This window comes from Manduca sexta, chromosome 27, assembly GCF_014839805.1.
Source record: "Manduca sexta isolate Smith_Timp_Sample1 chromosome 27, JHU_Msex_v1.0, whole genome shotgun sequence".
Taxonomy (NCBI): Eukaryota; Metazoa; Arthropoda; class Insecta; order Lepidoptera; family Sphingidae; genus Manduca; species Manduca sexta.
Window position 1 is genome coordinate 12648410 of NC_051141.1, and position 22088 is coordinate 12670497.

General features: G+C 32.5%; 2 protein-coding genes across 13 annotated transcripts; both read left to right on the forward strand.

The window, feature by feature from the left end:
- Positions 1-2021: 2021 nt before the first annotated feature.
- On the forward strand, positions 2022-2638 carry LOC115445029 (prefoldin subunit 1). The gene has a single exon (XM_030171100.2). It carries the CDS (start codon positions 2105-2107, stop codon positions 2510-2512), a length of 408 nt encoding a protein of 135 aa, XP_030026960.1. The 5' UTR covers positions 2022-2104; the 3' UTR covers positions 2513-2638.
- Positions 2639-10993: 8355 nt separating this feature from the next.
- On the forward strand, positions 10994-21706 carry LOC115445028 (uncharacterized oxidoreductase YtbE). 12 transcript variants are annotated; one of them, XM_030171096.2, is made up of 7 exons: positions 11071-11152; positions 13992-14108; positions 17265-17397; positions 17580-17660; positions 19028-19135; positions 20306-20592; positions 21150-21704. In XM_030171096.2, exons 4-7 carry the CDS (start codon positions 17654-17656, stop codon positions 21501-21503), a joined length of 756 nt encoding a protein of 251 aa, XP_030026956.1. In that variant the 5' UTR covers positions 11071-11152; positions 13992-14108; positions 17265-17397; positions 17580-17653; the 3' UTR covers positions 21504-21704. The 12 variants fall into 12 exon arrangements, with proteins under 12 accessions (XP_030026949.1, XP_030026943.1, XP_030026944.1 ...); XM_030171089.2 differs by lacking the exon at positions 17265-17397 and having other exon boundaries at positions 10994-11171; positions 20315-20592; positions 21150-21706; XM_030171083.2 differs by lacking the exon at positions 17265-17397 and having other exon boundaries at positions 10995-11171; positions 21150-21705.
- Positions 21707-22088: the final 382 nt, after the last annotated feature.

Below are 22088 nucleotides of genomic sequence, written 5' to 3' on the forward strand. Positions count from 1 at the left end.
ATTGCTATTTTAGATAAAGGCTAAAAAAAAGATATCAAAACCCTGATTTGGTTCAACTACTAAATGAGGTCTGGGTATATGAAAGCACTCGTTAAGAAGCTGTTAAATTACAATAAACTATAGAACTACCGGCTTTCTTCGAACAAAATTTCATTTGCTATTTACAGCAGTTTCCATGCCTTCCGAAATGTCATTCACACAAAAATGGTTTAGCATTTGGATTATTAAATTAAGAAAATGTTAGAAATTTCGGAAGGAATGGAAACCGCTGTAAATAAAAGACAAGAAATCGGCCGGAATTTCGTCTAGGAGAAAGCCAGTACGCCTTCTGTTCTTTTCTGACTTGCTTAGGGATTAAAAGATACTCAAAAGGTGTGATTTGAAAGAATCTACTAAAATGGGACAGTAAAATTAAAACACAGCGGTATCATTCATGTAACATATGTTTGATAACTTATTTCAATGTTAACAAAACTTTGTCGAAATGCTTAGAGCAAACACGGTGCTGTTTTTTCCAATGCCAATTGGGACGAGCTATGGCACCGGTCCATTTTTGCCTCATAGCATCATCTGTGGGGAATCTGCAATGTATATTGTATGAAACACACTATGAAAATCAGATAGTTTCCTCGACCCCAGCCTTCGCGCACGGTTTCCAAGTGGCTTTTACCACTACACCACCGTATATTGAAAGTAAAAGGCAATTTATGCAAAATAGTAAACTATAATATGCTAATATCTATGTTATCGAAAGAATATGCAGCATAACACTATTGAACACGACTACGTAAATTGGTAAAAATCAAAAATACATAATAATGACTGTAGCGAATGACCAACATCAGATTATAATATGTCTACAGCATAATAAAGTATAATTAATAACACTTCTTGCACTTATGTACAGGATTTAAGTATATATATTAGGTTTTTTGTTTACTCACCGATGGAAGCTGATGATTTCAGTTTCATTTTCTTTACAAGAAGAATGAGATTTACACCCCACAATAACGTAGGCCATTGCTTGTTCATAGGGCTATATTTTACCTAAACAGCACTGTGTATTTATTAATTAACAACAAAAATATTACACAACATGTAGCCAATTTTGAAAAGCACGCGCTGACGTATAACGTAACTAAATTGTGTGGGCGCGTTTATGCAATTGTTCTGGGGTTGGCAAGTTGGAACATTTGACATTTTATTTGCTTTTTAATTCGGCATCGTAAAGAGGACCAAAGGTAACTATTTGATAGTTGTAAAGTGTACGCAAGCCGACCTTAGCAACATAATATTTGTCTCGTTCTTATCAACGGTGTTGGCCTATTTGAAAAAATAGGATAAGTATATGAGGGTAATGTAGATTCCTTCTATGCTTGTTCTTGTTCTGAGATTGTAGCACATTGTCTATGGCTTTAATTATTACTTATTGTTGTGAGGTCTATCCTGATTCTTTTCATTTCGTTTTCCAATCAAATCCAATTTGATGTAATTGACTTCATTTCGTTATTAAATTCATTAATTTTTTAGATAGTGGCAAATATGGCTTAGAATATAAAACAAATATCAAAAATCATAATCGGATATTAGTAATTTTTAAAACATTATAGAGGACTTTAATTAAAGGGGAATGGACTAAAGTTAAGATAAAAGGAATATTAATTGGCCGGGGCATGTCTGCAGGAAGAAGGTCATAGAGGGGGATTAATAATTTAGGACAGAAAAAAATATGTTCCAAGGAACCCTCGTCCAAACACCACTCGCACAAGGAGTGATCTTTCACACGAATCTTGGCTAAAAAAACTGGCGTGCAAACAACGCAAAGCCGCAGACGAATTATCACAGGTGTGATTAATTTATCAGAAAAATTCTTACTTCTAAACCATTATCATTTGGAGAAATTAAAGGTTAAATTAAATTAAATTAAAACACAGACTAGGCTGTATAGCTGAGAGCCTTTGCCTTCTCCTTAAGGGGTAAATCAAACCAAAAATAAGTTCTATGGCAAAATATAACCTCAATATTTTTTGTCATTTACGTCAGTGTTTCGGAACTCGAGCTCGATTGATTTCTGATCCTTCGGTACAATATAATAAACCACATCATGGCGAAAGGTGTACCAGTGGATTTGGAGTTAAAAAGAGCGTTTGGAGAATTACACGAGAAGATGATCGAAACTACAAAAAAGATCCATAGCTTGGATACACAAATAGTGGTATTTAAGCGCCAGTTGGAGATTGCTGAACTATCTGAGCATGAGATTTGTAATTTACCCCGTGGAGTAAAAATTTATGAAGGCGTAGCAAGAATGTTTCTCCTCACCGAACCCCATGACATAGTGAGAGATATAAAATGCCGTCAATTTAAATTAAACGATCGCATAACTGAATTCACAAACCATAAAAAATTTTTAGAGATGAACCTAAGAGATAGCACAAACAACCTCAGAGAAATGGTTCAGCACAGAAAAGAACTAAGTGAATTTGAAGCGCAAGGCCATAAAGCTAATTGAAACTAATAAAAAAAAGTAAAATGTTTTATTGTGTAACCGAATAAATATGTATCAATCTTGATAACAAATTGATTGTACTAACAAAAGAAATAAAAGCTTCTTTTAATAAAAAAATATCCAATTACATGTGTCTTGTTTGGCTTAATATTTATTAAATTGAGAGGGAATGAGCTGCCAATATAGGATCTCAAATTGCTTCTAGACTTTAGTGGTTAGTACTTGTGTTACACACACAAATGCGTTGTTTTTTTATTTATAGTGATACCTCTCAGAGAAAAGAGGGTCACCTAAGGCAAAGTGATCTTTACAGTCCACAGTCACCAACATTCCCAAATATATATGAATATAGCACTTGTCATAAGGAAAGGATTAAGGATAGTATTGGGCACAGGTTATTTTGACTTCTAGAAGATATCTTACTGTAATACAAAATGTATATTCAAGTTTTTACTTTGTTTGTTTCATGTGAATTAGACTAGCCCAATTCTGCTGTAGAAGACAGTAGATAAAATAGATAGCTTCAGAGACTTGGCTTTACAATTTTAAAATAAATAGTACTATAAAACCTTGCATTTTCTCTAGAGTTCCTTAATATAATTTAACGAACAATTTCACAGAACCTTGGTGTGGTAAATGGAAGGTATCATTTTACTCAATTAATACTGTCATAATATCTTGCTATAAAATGATTATGGCATCCTGTATTTTACATGATGTATTATTTTAATATTCATATTCAATAGAACACTGTGCCTCATAAGTGCCCCAAACTCATGAGTTCACATAGTTCAACAAAGAACTGCCTTGGTGTTGTTCTATAGGACAATATGAAACGTATCATGCCTGATGCAATCTGGATGCGATAACTGGTAACATCTTTGCATAAGCCTGAATAGGGGAAGAGGTATATTATGTTTGTTCAGAAAAACTAGGCAACAACCTGTAAAAGAAGAAATGCCAAGTTGCCATAAAAATCTACAAGAAGTCAAACTTGATCACACAGGAGCAACAAAAATTGAATTAAATTAAATCTGTGGCAGTTTTATAGTGTTTAGTTTAGGACAGACAAAATAAGTATTGGCGTCATAATTGCTTTGTTAAAGAAGAAAGTCCCAGTTCTAAGGATATAGCTCATTCTGTTTTCAAAATGCCAGCTATACCTAGTAACTAAGCTATTTATCCCTAGAATCACGAAATGACTTGTCCGCGCTCTAGCTTTAAGTCTTCGAATAATCCTAGAGAAAGTCGACATTATGACTAACAATGTAGATAAGGTCAGGTGGTGAAAACGCACCATATTTTTCTTTAGATTATTAAATGTATAGTGCTGACTTATTAAAATACATTAGCTGTTTTGTGGAGTCTAATAAATTCCGAAATAAATAAGGCAACATAACAAAACAACTAAAACGTTTCATAGATATTGAAAAAATTGCAGAGCACCGCATTTAAAGACAATTATCCTACTAATATTATAAATGCGAAAGTTTGGGATGGATCTATGTATGTATGTTTGTTCCTCATTCACTAAAAAACTACTGAACGGATTTGGATGAAACTTTACAATAATATTGGTTATACATCAGAGTAACACAGGTTACAATTTATAATGATTTTGTGTAATTTGATCATAATATAACGATACATATCCAGTAAGTCGGAAAAAAATTTGCTGTCTTGGCGTACGCTGCCTAAACTTTTTTTCATTCACAGTTGGAGTATAATTTGTACATCGTCCATAAACACAGGAAGGCATTTTATTTATAAAAATACAAAAGTTAGTATGCCAACTAGCCCAATGACTAAATATAAAGCGGACAGGCCTCAAAAGTTAGCTATATGAATAAGTTATATGTATGTTAGGGAAATCGACGCAGAATTGTAAATATATTATATGTCTATCTCTTTTACTCAAAGCTTATTTGGAACGCAACAAAAAAAGACAAAAATAATTGCTTTCTTCGAATATGGCACTATTTCGTTTACTTCAACCATAGTGATAGAATAGTATACTTTATCTAAGACTTCAACACGCTGGGACCGCCTTGCGGCAGAAGACGCCATTTATTGCAGCCCAGTCAGCAAGTACATATAGTTTCAAACGATGTAAACATATCTTCATAAATATTGAATTTAAAGCAATCACGTTCTCAATTGTTCAGTGTGTTTATAAGTGTATTTGTTAAGTTTCGAAAATGACTCAGTGTTGTGTTAAAGGATGCAAATCGAATTCACGCAAGAAAGACCTCGAAATATCTTTTCATAGGTTAGTAACTGTTTTTACCAAAAATTAGCAAATATCTTTGTATATTTACTTTTTGGATTTGTTTTTATCAATTAAAATGATATGTGGATCTGATTTGTTAAGCTTTGAACCCTTTTAGGCGTGATTTATATACATTAAAATCATTAAGTTTGTTTACACACTAGCTTAGGGACGGGTGGATTTGTTTTGAAATTATTGTTATCGATATTTTAACAGACGCCCGTTTATCAGTTACGGTTTTAATCTTTGAAAGAATGTTAGAGCACACATCAATATTGTATTATCCAGAACGACAAACTAAGTGAAATTAGATTATTTTTTTAGATTACCAAAAAATTTAAAAACCAGTGCAAAATGCATTGAGAATATTGGGCGACGTCATTGGAATCCTACACCAAATATATATATTCGTTCTTTACATTTTGAGAAGAAATGTATTAACCACACGTTAAAAGTACCGTGAGTAAAAGATAACTGTTTTCCAATAATATTCCCGGTAAGTAAAATAGTAATGATTATTATACTTAACCTAATAGTAATATTACTTTAATATATTTCTATGAATAAGATTAGAATTGTTATTGCATAACCAATGAAACATAAAAGAAACAACATAGAGATGAAATGTAAGATATATTTTTACAATTGGCGGTCTAATGTTTCAAGCAACCTTTGCATGCACGGAAATAGACACATAATCATATTGTTGTTATTCCAAATAATTATTATATTTGATCACCATCTTTACGCTCATTGATTTTAGTTTGCTGAGACATAGCTATGTTTCTCGATCAAAGAGCATAATAACTAATTATAAAATAATACGAACCTAATAATTGCTGGCTACGCTATCTTATTCCATTTATCATTTATTAAGTAAATATCTTAATCTGGAACTTAAATTTTTAGCAAGGAATAGTGCAACATACAAATATACATGAAATGAATCAAACATAACTGGATGTTTGTCACAACAAGTACTGCTTTCTTTAACAATTGTTACTTATAAATCTGTTTCAGTTTGTTTGTTTATATTATGGTTTGTTATATTATGATAGAACCTAACCCCTTTTGTATTTGATCTTTTTTTGGGCTTGTGTATCTCTCTTTTAATTCTTCGATGTCGATGCAAAATTTTCGGTACTAGCATATCACTATTGTAAGGGGCGGAGACGGCGCCATTTTAAGCATTCAATGTGCCGCATGTCACGTGACCATATCGGTCATCTGCTATCGATAGCTAATCGATTATCTATCGATAGTCAAAGTAGAGACAATAGTATCGATTGTCTATCGATAATATTGCCACGTGTCAATACTGTCGATACTATCGATAGAATCGATAGCTCTCTTTGTGCATTACTATTGATAACTGCGATAATATGGATACTATTGATAGTAATGCATTCAATAGTATCCATGGTATCGATAGTATTGTGAAAACCATTAGTTTTAACCAAAACCTATCGATATTATCGATGGTTTTATAGTTTCGTTAGCCAGTAATTTTTCGTTAGTATTGCTATATCGATAGTTTTTGGTAAAAAGGAATAGTTTTTGCAATACTATCGATACTATCGACACTATTGTATGTATTATAATCGATCATATCGATATCATCGCTGTTATCAATAACTAGCGTTTCCCGCGGCTCCGCCCGCGTTATAAAGTTTTTCAGGCTAAAGTTTTAAGGCCCGGGACCCTATGTTCTTCCCGGGGTCTCAAACTGTCTCCATACCAAATTTCATCTTAATACGTTGGGTAGTTTTTGAGTTCAACACGTTCAGGCAGACAGATGCAGCGGGGGACTTTGTTTTATAATATATTTTTTAGAACTTTTTAAGAGGAACAATCCCGTTATACATCATTGTTGCATAACTTTAACCGTTTACGCAGCGCACGCAATGGAAGCTCTCAAAACTAATAAATTGTCCCCGTTTTTGCAACATGTTTCATTATTACTCCGTTTCTATTGGTCATAGCGTGATGATATATAAGGTCAGTCGGTGTAAGTGCGCCGTAAAATTATCATAGCTGGATTCAATGCAAAATAATTTCTTTTTATGCTGACTGAATGTAATTTTAATAATTTAAGAATATTCGGTATTTTGTGATAACGACCTATAGCCATTCAAGGAAATCAGACAATAATTTAATGATATTTTGCTCAAAGTAAAAAAAGATGGTAGTAGGCGCACTTGCCTCCGGAAATGGGGTAAGTGCGCCTATGTAAAAAAAACGTCAATAATAAACATTATAAAGAAAACACTCATTTTAGTCCATAGAAAAATAAGTTTTACCCGCGTTGCTCTTGGATAATTTTTTATAACTCAGTATTATAACAAACTATGGCTGTCAAATCAAATTCGGGGCAAGTGCGCCATATATTTGTAAATCAGAGCTTCAAAACATTTTACCCATTTTTTTTGCTATATTTAGGTATTAATAGTAGAGTTTTATGTGCGGATATGTTGTTATAAAGAAATGGTAGCTTTAATAAGAAATCCATTTTATTTCTAAAAACTAAAAAAAAAAACATACAATTAAGTATGTAGTAATTAACATATTTGAATGCGTTATAACTTAAAAACTTAGAATTTGGCCTTATAACATTTTTCATTTCTTCTTTTGTAAAAACGAACCATTTAAAACAAACAAATATCCGACGAATTAACTAATACAGCTTTTTATTTAAGTCGGTTCAAAACAAAATACCTTGAGTACAAAAAATGATGCTGTTACATTTTAATAATAATAAGTCATATTAGTAAAACTTATTCTCAAAAAAGGTTGGTAATATATGGTTTAGGGGTAAGTGCGCCATACGAATATTAACTGTGGCGCACTTGCCCTACTCGACAATTTTGAGGTGCATTTTTTCGCATTGCTAAAAAAACCTTTATTTTAGTATATATAGATAAAATTCGGGCAGGAAGTTAAAATAAAAGGTTTAAACTATGGACTCACCTTACTGGTTTACAGAAATATGTTAAATATCTTGAAATATTTGATTTTATCTTTCACGGGGTCATCTCTGTTTACAGGTCTAAATGACACTTAAAATAAAATGGCGAATAAATCGTATTAAAATGAACAGAGCCATTTGTGTTTTTTAGTGGAACTGCATTTCAGTTAGAAGCATAGATATAAGATTGCGATAATTGTATAACATCAATAGTTTTCGATTTTTTTAGGGCAGGTGCACTTACCCCGTCGTCGCACTTGCCCTACCTGACCTTAACTAAGAGCACTCCACAAACAAAGGGCTATTCAACACAAAAAGAATTTTTCAGTTCGAATCGGTAGTTCCTGAGATTAGCCATGACTGCTCCGCTCCTATTAGGTATAGCGTGACGATATATAGCCTATAGCACTCCACGAACAAAGGGCTATCCAACGCAAAAAGAATTTTTCAGTTTGGACCGGTAGTTCCTGAGATTAGCGCGTTCAAACAAACAAACAAACAAACTCTTCAGCTTTATATAATAGTATAGATATTGCAAATGGAGAGCTATCGATACTATCGATAGTATCGACAGTATTGACATAGGCAATACAATCGATAGTACAATTGATATCCTGAATAGTTTTCGAGGTCAACTATCGATGGTTCTGCAACACTAAAGTGGATGTCGGGCAATTACCCTGCTTTCGCCTTGCCACAGTAATGAGCTCAGATAACGTATTTATGTAATAAAAACATCTTAGGTTCTAAATAAAAGCCCACGACAGCATACATCTACCTTTTATCTGGAAGCTACTACGACCAAAGTAGTGAGCTATAAATATAATTAAATCAGATAAGTAAGCTTTGAGTAAGCTTACGTACTTAATAATATTTTTTTTACAATGCACATTTTAAAATACTTATCAAACTCTTATCAAAATAAATAAGTACATTTATCGCTTTAAGTATTTAATGTAGATAAACTTTGTCTTTTTTTGGAACGTGTACATATCATGAAACAAAGTTGCCTTTTCTGTCTGTCTGTATGCTATCGATTTTCTCATCAATCTACTGAACGTATTTTTATGAAGTTTCGTATGGAGATAGTTGATCCTGGGATATGGGAATATGAGTTATAATTAGGCTATTTTCTATCCCGGGAAAATATATGCTTGTATCCCGGAAAACTCCTTCACACGGACGAAGCCGCGAGCAAAACCTAGTAATATATAATACGGAAAACCACATTGTACCACAAGGGGGTGGACACTTAGAACATTTTGTGTAATGATGTTTGAGTCAGGGTTTTCTAAAAATGATTAGGTATAAGTATTATATTGTAATTCCGAATTAGGTATACAGTTTAGCCTTGGTTTTCAAAACTATAGGTAACATCTAGTATCAACACAATAAACCAAAAAATAGAAATTATGTTCGTTATCATGATAGTTGACAATTGGCCGCCATTATTGATAAGTACTAGATTTTGTATGTAGTTGCTTTGTTTGCTAATTCTTTATAATTGCGATTTTGTTCAATAATAACTTGTTTTTTAGTCGAATACGTTGCTGTTTCAATAAAAAAATATCAAAAATGAAACCGACTTTTAAAACGCAAAAGCAAAAATAAATGTCGAGTGTATCATATAATAAAAATAAAAAAAAAACATTATTTACAAATGTTAGTTTGTTCCAAAAAATAATAATTGTGGTAGTTTTGCTGTGGCAGATGGAAGCCAATCATGTTCTCTTAGCTCCTTTTGTACGAAGCGAACCCATTTTTCGTGAACAAAAAGATTTATCGGCAGAAATCTATAGTAGACATACTTATACATACATCTACATAATATTATTAATTAAAATCGTATTCGTGTGAAAATTAAATTCGTAATTAGTAAACAGAAGACTTTTCCCAATTATTATTGTAGCGTAAGAAAAAATGTCGGTAACGCAAATTGTTTTTACAATACCAGTTGTTGTTTAGATATATTAAAGCTTTTCGACAACAGGTGGCGCTTTTTTATAATTTATGTAAATACGGTATAATGTCATGAATACAATAGGGAATGTGTATATATTTATTAATTTTTCATATTGTATGATGTAGTAAAAATATAAATATTGTTGGCAGTGCAACGTCGCCATTTTTCGCGCCCCTCGGATGACGTCACAGGGCACGTTCTGTGTGGTTTACTGTATGTATAATAAATTAACGTTTTTCATTTAAAATCGCTGTTTTATCATGAAAGAAGTTAAAAAACAATTTGATAGATATTGCCTGGTACCAATGGCCAAAACACTACTGAAAGTACACCAGATAAAGTGTTTTTTTAAATAACTACCCAAAAAGATTCAATTAGTCATACTACCTCGTTGGGTATCTACTTCTTCAATCTATTAAAATTTAATAAAATTAAGTGACTCTTAACAACATTTGAGTTTATGTTTAAGTAAGTAATGCTGAGTGTACATACGTATGCGTAAAAATCAATTTAGATAAAAAAAAACATAAATTACAATAACTACCTTGCAGCTTTTATTCCTTTGAGCTCAGCGGATATTAAATTTGTATTCAATATTAAATACGTTGTCATATTAAAAGCATCTGATTTTGGTGGATTGTCCGATTGTGCTTCGATAAAACGACTTTCCGCCTTCTTATTGATAATTTCAAATATGTATCAAAATCCTAATAGGTATTCAAAAACACTACAGGAAAATAAATAAAATCATTTTCTCTCTCAAACACGACTAACAAAGTATGACTATAAATCCTTTCCATATATATTGTAATTCTCTTTGATAAATCCCATATCGTGCCCTGTGACGTCACGACGTCGACACATGGTGATGCGTTTCACAAATTTGAATTTCGCGCGCATAATTGTTTTCTACAGAATAGAAAATAAATAAGAGAATAATTATGTTTTACTTAGGTGTAATTTCAGGACATCATGCATATTCCCTATTGTAAATGGAGTGAAGTTTGCCGAGTTAAAAAAATATTCCTTGGTGAGTATTAAGGAGATTGATATAACTGCAGTTAGCAATAAAACCTGAACTATAACATAACGGAAACCTTTTTTTTGTTTTATTCTATATCCTATGTTGGTAACATTTTGCGTTATTATTAAAATAGACGCACGTGCCACCATGGTGTCACCTTTTAGACCAAAGAGAATTATAATATATATGGAAATTTTAGTCTCTTTTCAACCGACACTTTTCTATACCCGAGATGGTTCTCTTTGCCTCAGTCCTCCACAACTATTCTGAGTCCACAACAAACACAAATCACAGATTATAACTGGAGAGCACAGACTATCGTTGACATAAGGGTTTTTGTCTTTGAAGCGCAGTAATCTGGTAACCCTGTTCCAAAGAGTAATTAAAAATACAAAAACATTTTTAAATTCAAGACCTACGTTGTACGTATTCAATACCCAGGTACCACGATATTTATTACTCTCTACCAAGAACCAGGTACCTATGCAATAAATCAATAATTTCAGTATTCTGCGTTTCATCTGAAGGCTAAACGTACCTAGTGACCAAATTCTTTTTGAAGTGTTAAAGGTATTGTAATTTTGTGATACTAGTGCTATTCGATGTGTTCTTTATAATCGTTTAATTGTTTTAAAAAGTTTATCCCGGAATATAATTGTAGGTGAATAAAAGTATAATATATAATATCTATGTCCATACATTTTAATTTTCTAGCTAACCGAATATTAAGTATAAATACTTACTTGAAAATATTGTTTAATATAATTGATCCAACAATTAATAATTATATTTCTATCTTATCTATTTTTACCATTTAAGAATTAAAAAGAGCATTTATTTTATCCATTAATAGGCAAAATAAATAATAAGTAGCCATTTACGTCGTAAATGGGCCGCAAAGTTTTAGAAAAAGCGAGGGTAGATATAATAAAATATGTAACTAAGAGAGTTCCGTAGGGCAATGCTTGTGAGACTGTTCTTCACACTGATTGCATGATCATGCAAAAGGGTAGCATGTGCCTCAAGCTAAAATGTATAATATAGTGCATATAAATTCTGGTCCCATAGGGGCCTAGAGGCATAGGGCCATTAGTCTGCATCACTCCCACCTTTTTGAATATCTTCCTCCTACCATACCTCTCCTCACTTCTTTTCCTGCCCCGCTGTATTTCACCAACTGGTTTGTGGGTATATGATTACCAAACAAAACTGAACCTGCAGGTAAATTGCAATCACATAAAAATAGATCTATAAAGCACTGTAATTTACTCTCTTCTGGTTCAACCCACAAATAAATATCAAATGTAAAAACATTGTACAATCTTGACTACCAATGGCTAAAGGTTCATATAACCCAATTTCTGGCAGTTTCCCTTTCTTAATTAATATATAATGTAATGATGGGCAGGTACCACATTTATGTGTATTAGTTCTTACGTATATGTTTACGGTTTCCCTTTTGGAAAATTTCACTCTTCACCACTGTTGAATACAATAATATGTACATATATTTTCACCATACTAATAAATATATAATATTCTCTGTTTTTGCTAAAAATGTTGAGTTATATTTATCATCATATATTAATTGAAATTCGAATATGGTTATATTATAACCATTGGTATACCATATTACCAATGGGTTTTCATTTTTTATTTTATTACTATTAAATTTATGAATTTTGTTCTGACGGAAATGAATAATTTTTAAATTTAAACATGCTGGTGGTCATCCAATGGCCGAAATTCGAATGTGAAATTTTACACATTACAAAAATTTTCTTATTCTGCACCCCTTTTTCATATGAACTTAAGTTATGCCAAATCTTATACCCCTTCATGTGTGCAATGTGTTTAAAAAGGGCTTTACCTGTGAAGATTTTCATGATGTAAGTATTAATATAAAGATTATATACTTATAAAGTATAAACCTGGAAGTAACTTGTTTCATCTATTGAAAGATTATGGTTTTGATGAAGTTTTATGTGAAGAAAGTTATAATGGTGACAAATTTGGTGTAAATTATTTTATTTCCTCAGAGGAATGAAGTGGGAAAAATACCCAACTGCTGAATCATTGTAAAATTTTGTATGGAGCTAATATTATTTTCAATATGGGATAGTTTCATTTTTGAAATGAAACCTTAAGGGAATTGATCATCATGGATCATGGTACCTTTAAGAAAAAAATCGTGTCCATTATAATCAATTAAAGAACCTTGCGAAATTATTTTAATGAAAAATACATTTATTTACGTATGTCCGCCATCTTGGTTTTAAAATGTCTACCTGTTGGCAAAGTACTTTGTTTACTTAGAGGCACATGTACCTTCGTATACGCCATTTAGTCTACATGCAATATAAGTCAAACTAAAATAAAATTATTGACAAACATCAAATAACACAAATAGCTAAACAATTAAGTCAGGTATTGTTTGGGAATTGGGTCCGTCATACCTGTGTTTTGTCTTGGATACTTACCCCGCTTAATTGCCTTGTCTAAACCTCACTACTGAATGACTACATATTGTAGGCTGTGCTCTTATATAGGTAGTTAATAAATTTATGACTCTCAGTACCAGTGCCTATTGTTCTTGTGATGTTAAAATGTAACTCAAAATGGTAATAAGATAAAATACTGTTTAGCACTTACAAAAGTATAAATGTCTAGTAGGTATTAAATACCTATATGTATTTATTTCAATTTACCTTATACACTATAATTTGAAGTAGATTTAAAAACAGAAATTAACCTACCAGCTTAAAAAATATAAGTATAGAATGAATTTACTATAGGTATTATAATATTATTTAGTAATCAATCGATCAATAAAATAGTAAATTCATTATCCTCACTTCTGGCCAACCATAGAAATACCCGGTGGAGTGCTGATGCTTCCTCTCTGGAGATTTTATGCCTACTAAGTGTTGTAGATGTAGGAGGTACTTGTGATGATTTATCTACCTTCAACTTATTCATGATTTGATTCTCCCTCCCTCCGCTTATCTAAAACCTTGAGTACTCCTTTACCGGTATCTAAAACACTTCCCTTACTACTTTATGAAACATGTACCATACCCGAAGATTAGCTCACCATAGAATTAATCTAAATTTAGCAATAACTACTCACCGTCAGTGCAGTACCATCACTTTGTAGAGACCATGTAAAATATTATTTAAAATATTGAAAATATTAAACAGGTACTTCAACTTAATTATGACAGGTTCAAATAATATTGAAAATGGTATGTTTGTAAACAGGTCTCCAATTTTGCTGCTGGCTGTTGGTACAGAAAAGATCTCAAATGGCAGCTGCTAATCCTGCATTACCATCTTATTTCACCCTTAATAATGGCGTTCAGATGCCTGCCATTGGGTGTAAGAACCTTCTTTATTGCTATCTGGCAAAGTGCATTTTTTTTTATTATGTAGATTGAATTTGATGCATGTCTGCATGTTTTCCAACTTCCAAATAAGATTTATTTTCTATACCAATAAAGTTATTAGTTACCATTGAGTTATGTAGGCAAGCAAATTAGATACCTGAAAAAATATTAATTATTCTTTATAAGTTAAATGTGAAAAACAGTGATTGTATTTTATTGCATTAACTTTAACTCTACTCTATAGTGCAGAAAAATAGAGCATCCATTAGCGGTAATGTAATTACATATATAGATTCCCTTTAATTATGTTCATAGGTTAAGAAATAGCGAGTCATCATGGTTTGTTATCCTGGCCGTACCACTCACTACACTAAGGTTGGTTAAAGATAAACATTTTTTACATTTTTACTCCTTTTTGAATACAACGTTTTCTTCATTCAGTTGCACAGATGACTCGCTATTTACTTAACGCGAATGAACCAGGTATAGAATTTTGTTAATAATACAAAATAAGTTTATGGAAATACTACTCGCCCCATTAATGAAACAAATCGAAAACGGATTTTGTTCTTAAAATTGAAATAAAATATGTTCTTTCTTTTTTATCAGATGGTAGTATGTTTTTTGTGATAGATAATATTAATTGATATGAATTAGGCTACATAACAGTCACAATGTGTGAACTGCTAGACCAATTTTGAAGAAATTTAGAACCATCTTTTGTATTTGCTTGACATGGTTAGGTCCAAAATATGAAATGGAAAAATAAAGAAATACTAATAATAAATGTTACCTATTATTAAGATTTATTATTCGAGAGTAATGTAGTCTACTATTGGTTTCATGTTGTACTCGAGTGTGACAGTGACATCGATATTGTTTGAATGAGAAGACACGATTAACGCCGCCATTTAGATTCGCCTCTTTATTGGAACAAGCTTCTACATACGATAGATATAGATACGATATGAATCTTCTGAAGTCTTATTTAATCGGATCACTGATTGCTAGAAAAAATCGTACGCAATTATTCGTTTTAAAAATTACTCGGCCTGAACATGACGAAGCAAATTGTGTCCGCGTTGACGTATACGAGACTTGACAGATACTTATTCAAAAAACTTTTTTTAATCTTAATTTAGGAGCTTGGTTTGTTGATACATAACCGTATTTGTATGTAGAAATCATTGAGGTTTCTATTATTTGGTCGTAGATGAGGTTTCTAGTATTTAGCTGTAGCTGCATGCTTTGTTGCATACATTTTAAATTTTACTTTATATAAAACTTCCTATTCTATTTTTATTATTTTAAAACTTCTTATAAGCTTGATTATTTACCTGAATGTTATAAATATTGATGTGTCCTACGGCCTCATATGGGGTCAGATAAAGATAATTTCGTTTAGCATCTATCGTTTCCGCAACAAATCTGAACGTAGGGATATCCGGTTACCCCTTCTCTTGACAGCTAGATGACGTATTTCCGGTTTCCGTTCACCAGGTGGCAGCGTGGCCCATTGTTACCTATGTGGGCTCAAATAAACATAACACTTATTAGCCGTGCAGTCTTTAAATGACCTTGAATGCCCAGAGTACGACGCATGGGACCTAGGATCTTTCTCATGCCCAGAAAAGATAATTCAACATCTAATAAATATTTTTCCTAATAAATTTACTAAAAGGCATTTAACAAATAAAAGTTCATTACATGGGGGTATATTATTAAACCAGTCCTAAAAATCTGCTACTTGATTGTTAATAACCTGCATTTGTTCAACTACCATCGTACTGTCTATTTCTGCCGCCAAGCAACAGTGTGTAGTCACTGTTGTGTTCCGGTTAGGACTTTGTAGCCAGTGTAACTACTGGACATAATAAGACTTAGTGATGTCATGTCTCAGGATAGTGAGCGCAGTGGAATACCAAACAATATTTTGTAATTCAAGGTGTTGGATTGTGTTTCTGTTTATGGGCGGTCGTATCGCTTACCATAAGGCGAACAGCAAGCTCGCCTCATCATTCAAAGCGAAAAAATATAGTATATTATTTACAAATTGTAGATAACGAGTTAGGAGTTCATATCACATTCCACTTTCCTCTTCCTTACTTATTTACTAACTTGACTAGTTAGAGTACTTTAATGTTGAGGGCAATTTTTGTATTGGTCACTTATATGACATCTAATTGTTGAAACCATTTATTTGTCCCCTTAGGTACTGAAACCTATAATAAATAGCAGAAAAGCTCGAGACCTTCTTACTCAGTAAGTAGGTATTAAGTAGTAGGTACCTACCTACTATAGTTATTGGACACTTGTTCATGAATACATTGTCATTTTCCAGTTTATTAGGCTTTCGGCTCCCTAGGTAGCATAGCGTAGTGAAAACATTAATCAGTAACCAACCATCCAGTGACACTAAAATTAGTGCGTGATGAACATAATTTATTAATTATAATATCACAGTTAAAATAGTAGATTATGTAGTGAACAGTGCCAAGTATTAGTAGTGGGTATTCGCCTTTAAAATAAAAAGAATGACACCATACTTCAGAAAATACACACGAACCTTATAATTACTTACACTGTCGGTCAAAAGTTTGAGACCACTTTAATAAATACAGGTACAGACTTTATACATTTATACAGCTTTTGCGAGCGAAACGCCGTCTTGGAATGTTTTCATGAAAAAACCCAGTGTATATTTTTCTGGAATGGAAAGTGTAGTTCTGCGCTAATAAACACCTACCCGATGCATGTAGTTTAACGTTATTGGTGCTAACTGCTAACTAAAGTCAATACATTCATAGAGCTATGTTGTCAATTCTGAATATAATAATTAAAAACCTAACACACTGCCGCATAGTGGGGGATTTTACCTTTTGCCGGCTATTATTATCACACATGCGATGATCAAGGAAGTGGCTTAATAATTTTTCACACGTAGATATTGTAAATGATCATACTTTAAAGTAACTTAGCTATGCTATTTTAATTGGGCCGTAGGTATCTACCTACATATATATATATTATATATCTCAAAATGAAAAGTAATGGCTTGTTGAAATTTAACTCATGCGCTGTATAATAAATTGCGTTGGGAAATATAACATAAAAATATCATTTTACAAACTGCCTCGTTTGTTTACAGAATGCAGAGAGCAGTGGCGCTCATCCCCCGCCGCTGCAACAAGCCAGATTCGCTTGCACAGCTCACGCATCTATGCTCACAGTTTTAGCCTAACTAACCTACTGTTGCTGCCTCTTTCAACTGTTTTCTGGTAGTCGGTATTGTTAGCGCCTTATAACGACTGTGAAGGCTGTTGCGAATGCTTGAATCAATAAAGTACTTTCTTAAAAACGAATTTTTCCCTTGACATTTTACAAAACTGAGGAGGCAGATTGTAAAATGACTTATCTAATGAAATGCGTACGATATGATTGTAATTATGATTTTATTTTACAGTAGGCACATATCGCATAAGAAATAGCGATGCTGTATTCAAAGCCCTTGATTCTGCATTGGAAGCCGGATATCGTATGTTTGGTGAGTAGTTATTAATTTATTTATGTTGTTGCAGCTTTTATAAAGTTTGATTTCTCTCTACTTCTTATTTTAATATTGCGGCTTTTCTTGGTTTAAATTTTCTAGGTAAAGCGCCGTGTTTTACCCTAGCTGTGATTTATCTCCGTCATAGAATGTAACCTTTGTTGTGGCTGTGTTATTATTATGTTTTCTGTTATAGGTATTTATGCGTTCCATAGTTTTTTTTTTAGTTACTTCAGTTTGAAATGAACACTCGTATCAATAAAACATATTTAACTCAATTATATTAATATCTTACAACAGTCTGAAACTGATCTAATTACTAAATCCTAATGATATATTGCGTTGTTGTTAAAATATAATTTTAGGTGCGTTGGGGTTAAATCGGACGCTTTTTCGACGTGTTAGACAGTCTTCTCGAATTATTTTTTTACAAGAATTCTATACGAGCTATCATAATGTATCATTAACTTAGCTATATGTTATTAAATAAACTAAATGGTATTTATTTTTTCAATTCCTTATATATAACAGTTAATGTTTTATAAGGCTTTAAAAAAGTACCATACTTTTAGAAATGTGTGAGAAAGATAGGACCTTCACAGGTATAGTTCGGACTACTATCTAAAATCGTCTATCTAGAGTATGTGTAAAGATCGGATCTCAGGGAATATACGTGTTTCGAAAAATTTGAATAAATAAGTCACAAGATTTATTTCCTTTATGATAGTATAAGTATATACCTACAAAATTAATTGAAAACAGTAAATACTCAATTAAAATTAAGCAAATTCTTGCATGGGGTTAATCCTGGATTTCCCAGGGAATGACGAAATACCGATATTATGTTTGTTAGCACCGTAAACATTATTTATTTGACGGAATCATTAATGTAAACTAGTGGAACGTAGGGAACAAAATGGGCTCGCAGGTAGTGTTGTCTGAAACCAAAAATTATAACACAATTGCGAGTTATTTGATTTATACGATGTTACACCTCCTACGATCTTACCCCAACGCGCTTATATTGAAAAAGAAAAAATTAAGTAGAGTGTGCAAAACAGATACTTCCTACCTTTTTATAAAAGTATTTTTTGTCTGTACAGTCATTTTCATAATTAGATGAACAAATTGAAAACTTTAAAACATATTAACTTATGTCTACCTATAACTATCTACGTGGCAATGTCCCAATATACAAAACAAGGAGAAGTTACATATTTAGAAATATCAAATATTTATCTTATTGATGCCTGAGAGCGATTGCCTTGAAAATTGTATGTTAAGGTTGCCAACAGTACCTACACTACTTTAATCTCTCGTCTAACCGTAGCTATTCTTTCATTGCTTTTTAATTGACATTTTAGATACGGCATCGGTGTACGGAAATGAAGTGCACATAAAAAACGCTTTCAGCGTATTGCTACCAAAGTATGGCCTCGAGCGCGAGGACATATTCATAACAACAAAACTCTGTGAGTACAATGTTTGTTATAAAAAGGCTGGAATGCTTAAGATTCTTTTAACATTAAATTTTATCAGGAATTAACATTATTTTATCTAACATAATTATAGCATGTTTGTGTTTCCTAATCAAATCATTTGAAGGAAGGAAGAAAGTGACGACATGCTACTGATTGGGCGAAGGTACTGATTACTGACATATTTAGGTACTACAATGTAATTTCGATGTTACTGAATAAGTATATTCAAAGTAGGTAGGGTGTCTAGAACATTTTCACTTATATATGAGCCCGTTACCTAGTTATAGTGCGATATATCTTAGAGATTTTGGCAGTATCGTTGCGTTGCATTCCCTAATGCCATTTACCCTAAAATGATATTAAGTAGGTACTTATATTTTAATACAATTTTGTTACATAATACGTATCTTTGAGTTTAAAAAAAATGACTATTTCATGGTCACAGAGATAAAAAGGGCAATTGGTCAAAATGATGGGAATAAAATTTACTGTTAGTACCTAATTGCTGTTCAACAGGGCTCAGAAAAGAATTTAAATTAGCCCACAATATTAAAAATGCTTGGACAACCCGTATCATCTATGTACTCAATGCAGAATCCGGCACAGTGAACATATATATGGATTACATGTAACATTGTAATTATATATTATGATGTTCTTTTTTCATGTTTCAGAATTTTCGTCAATATATTCCATAGACGGATACCTACATTGCTTTATAATAAATTAATACATGGGTAAATAAACTAATTGTAGTAAAGGTATCTATGGAAATAATAAATGATCGTATGTGCTAGGTATTTTATTACAGGATTAGGGCGTTTGTTGTTTATATCATTGACATATTCTATTGATGTCGGAAAAGTATTTGACGTGGCTCAGTTTATAACGACTGGCGTCATACCTGTTCAACGATTGCACGTCTTTAATTTTAAAACTTATCGCTAATAAACGTGGTACGAGGCACGCAAAGTGCTTATAATGTATTACGTAGGAGTTGCCTGGTGTTATCGTAAATATAAAATAGACCACGCTAAGCCATAGAATTTTTAAGTCGAGAACTAGTAATCAGAAATAAAAAAGCTTATAAAAAGTATAAATGGCTCATCCCTCCACAACACTGCAAATGTTACCATTAATATTTCAAAACATATAATTTAGCACCTTCAGATCATGGTGGCGGTGAACTCACCGAGAAGGCTTGCCAACAATCACTCGATAATCTGGGAGTGGACTACGTGGACCTATATTTGATCCACTTCCCTGGAAGCGCGAAGATACCAGCTGATGATAAGCGCAACCGTGAAATGCGTGAAATGACCTGGTCCAAGCTCACCGAGCTGTACGATGATGGCAGGATGAACGCGCTGGGTGTATCCAACTTTACGATACGCCATCTCAAAGATTTGATGAAATGCAACCATGGCGTTGTTCCTGCTGTAAACCAAGTTAGTCTGTTCTTAAAATAAACTTGCGTGATGAGATCAAATAGGATGATGGTAGATTTTTATCTTAAAATTTTATCACATTTCTTTTATCAGAAATATCAAAATATTAACTATTGAATATACTACGCATTTATTTACAAGTCCCGTAAACCTTAAAGAAAAATGTTATTTAACTTCCAAGTATTGCCTTTATGTCAGTACTTTCATAAATATTAAATATAGTAGATACCTCCTCATACATTGTGTAAAAAACTTTGCATAAATGTAGTGCGCAGTTAGCCACGAAAGCTAATTAAATTCAAAAGTTCAAATCACCTAAGTAAATAAGTTTGTATCCCTACATCCTAGGAATATCTTTTCCCTAAAATTAATTTCAAACGTTTACTTTATTTGAGGCGAAGATAAATAAACATAAATAAATTTGATGTGGATCTCTAAATAAGTTCAGCATTTTTTGTTGCTGACATTCAAGAAATCCCTTTAAGGCGTGGGCCGATTCTCATTATACAATTTTCCATTTGCATAATATATATTTTGGGACTATTTGTTATTTTAAGGTGGAGTGGCACCCATACTACCATCAGAACAGTCTTTACAAATATTGCAAGGCAAATGATATTGTGCTGCAAGCCTATTGCTCGTTGGGCGGCACGTCAGCTTCCAATACAGCACTTCTTAATGATCCAGTGGTGGTGAGGACTGCGAAGAAACTGGAAGCGACTCCCGCTCAAATATTACTTGTCTGGGCACTGCAACAAGATATTGCTATCATTCCAAAGTCTATTACCCCGGAGAGGATAAAGGAAAACTTCTCGCTCAATTTCAAGATTCCCGATGAAGACATGAAAGCGCTCCAGCAACTTGGCGAAAATAACGTAAAATATGCATGGGATCCCAGCATCATAGCTTAAGAACTTAAAGGTTAAGAATTGAAGAAATATCATTATGTAACATTTTATCTCTATGTGTCTGCCTAAAATATTCAATGGGATCGGTTTTATTTGTCCCGTTTTAAACGTTTATTATTGTTATTAAAGAGACAAATTAGTATTCCAATATTAAAAATTATTCCAATCTTAAATCATTTTGTAGAGTTATAATGAAATATATTGTATTTATTGTACTGGTCATAATTATGACTGTTATATTTAAATAAAGTATTCTAAGAATAATTTATTTATTTAATTTACCTCCGGCCATATCTGGGTCGTATACTATTGAGTAGTAGATTCTCTGCCACTAATTATAATTACAATTACTATCGGGACTAACATTCGCAGTGAAAGGCCTCTGTTACTGCGAATTGCAATTCTTAATTGAGATTCGATCTCTTAGATTTTGTTGAAGAGATTATTATTAAAATTAGAACCTGATACTTAGTTCAATAGTCTCTACAAGTGACACAATTTATCAGGTTTGCATAGGTTACTTAGTTTGTATACAAATATTCTAATCTCGTTAATTTTCAACCACTCTTGTCGGATCCCTTTAATATA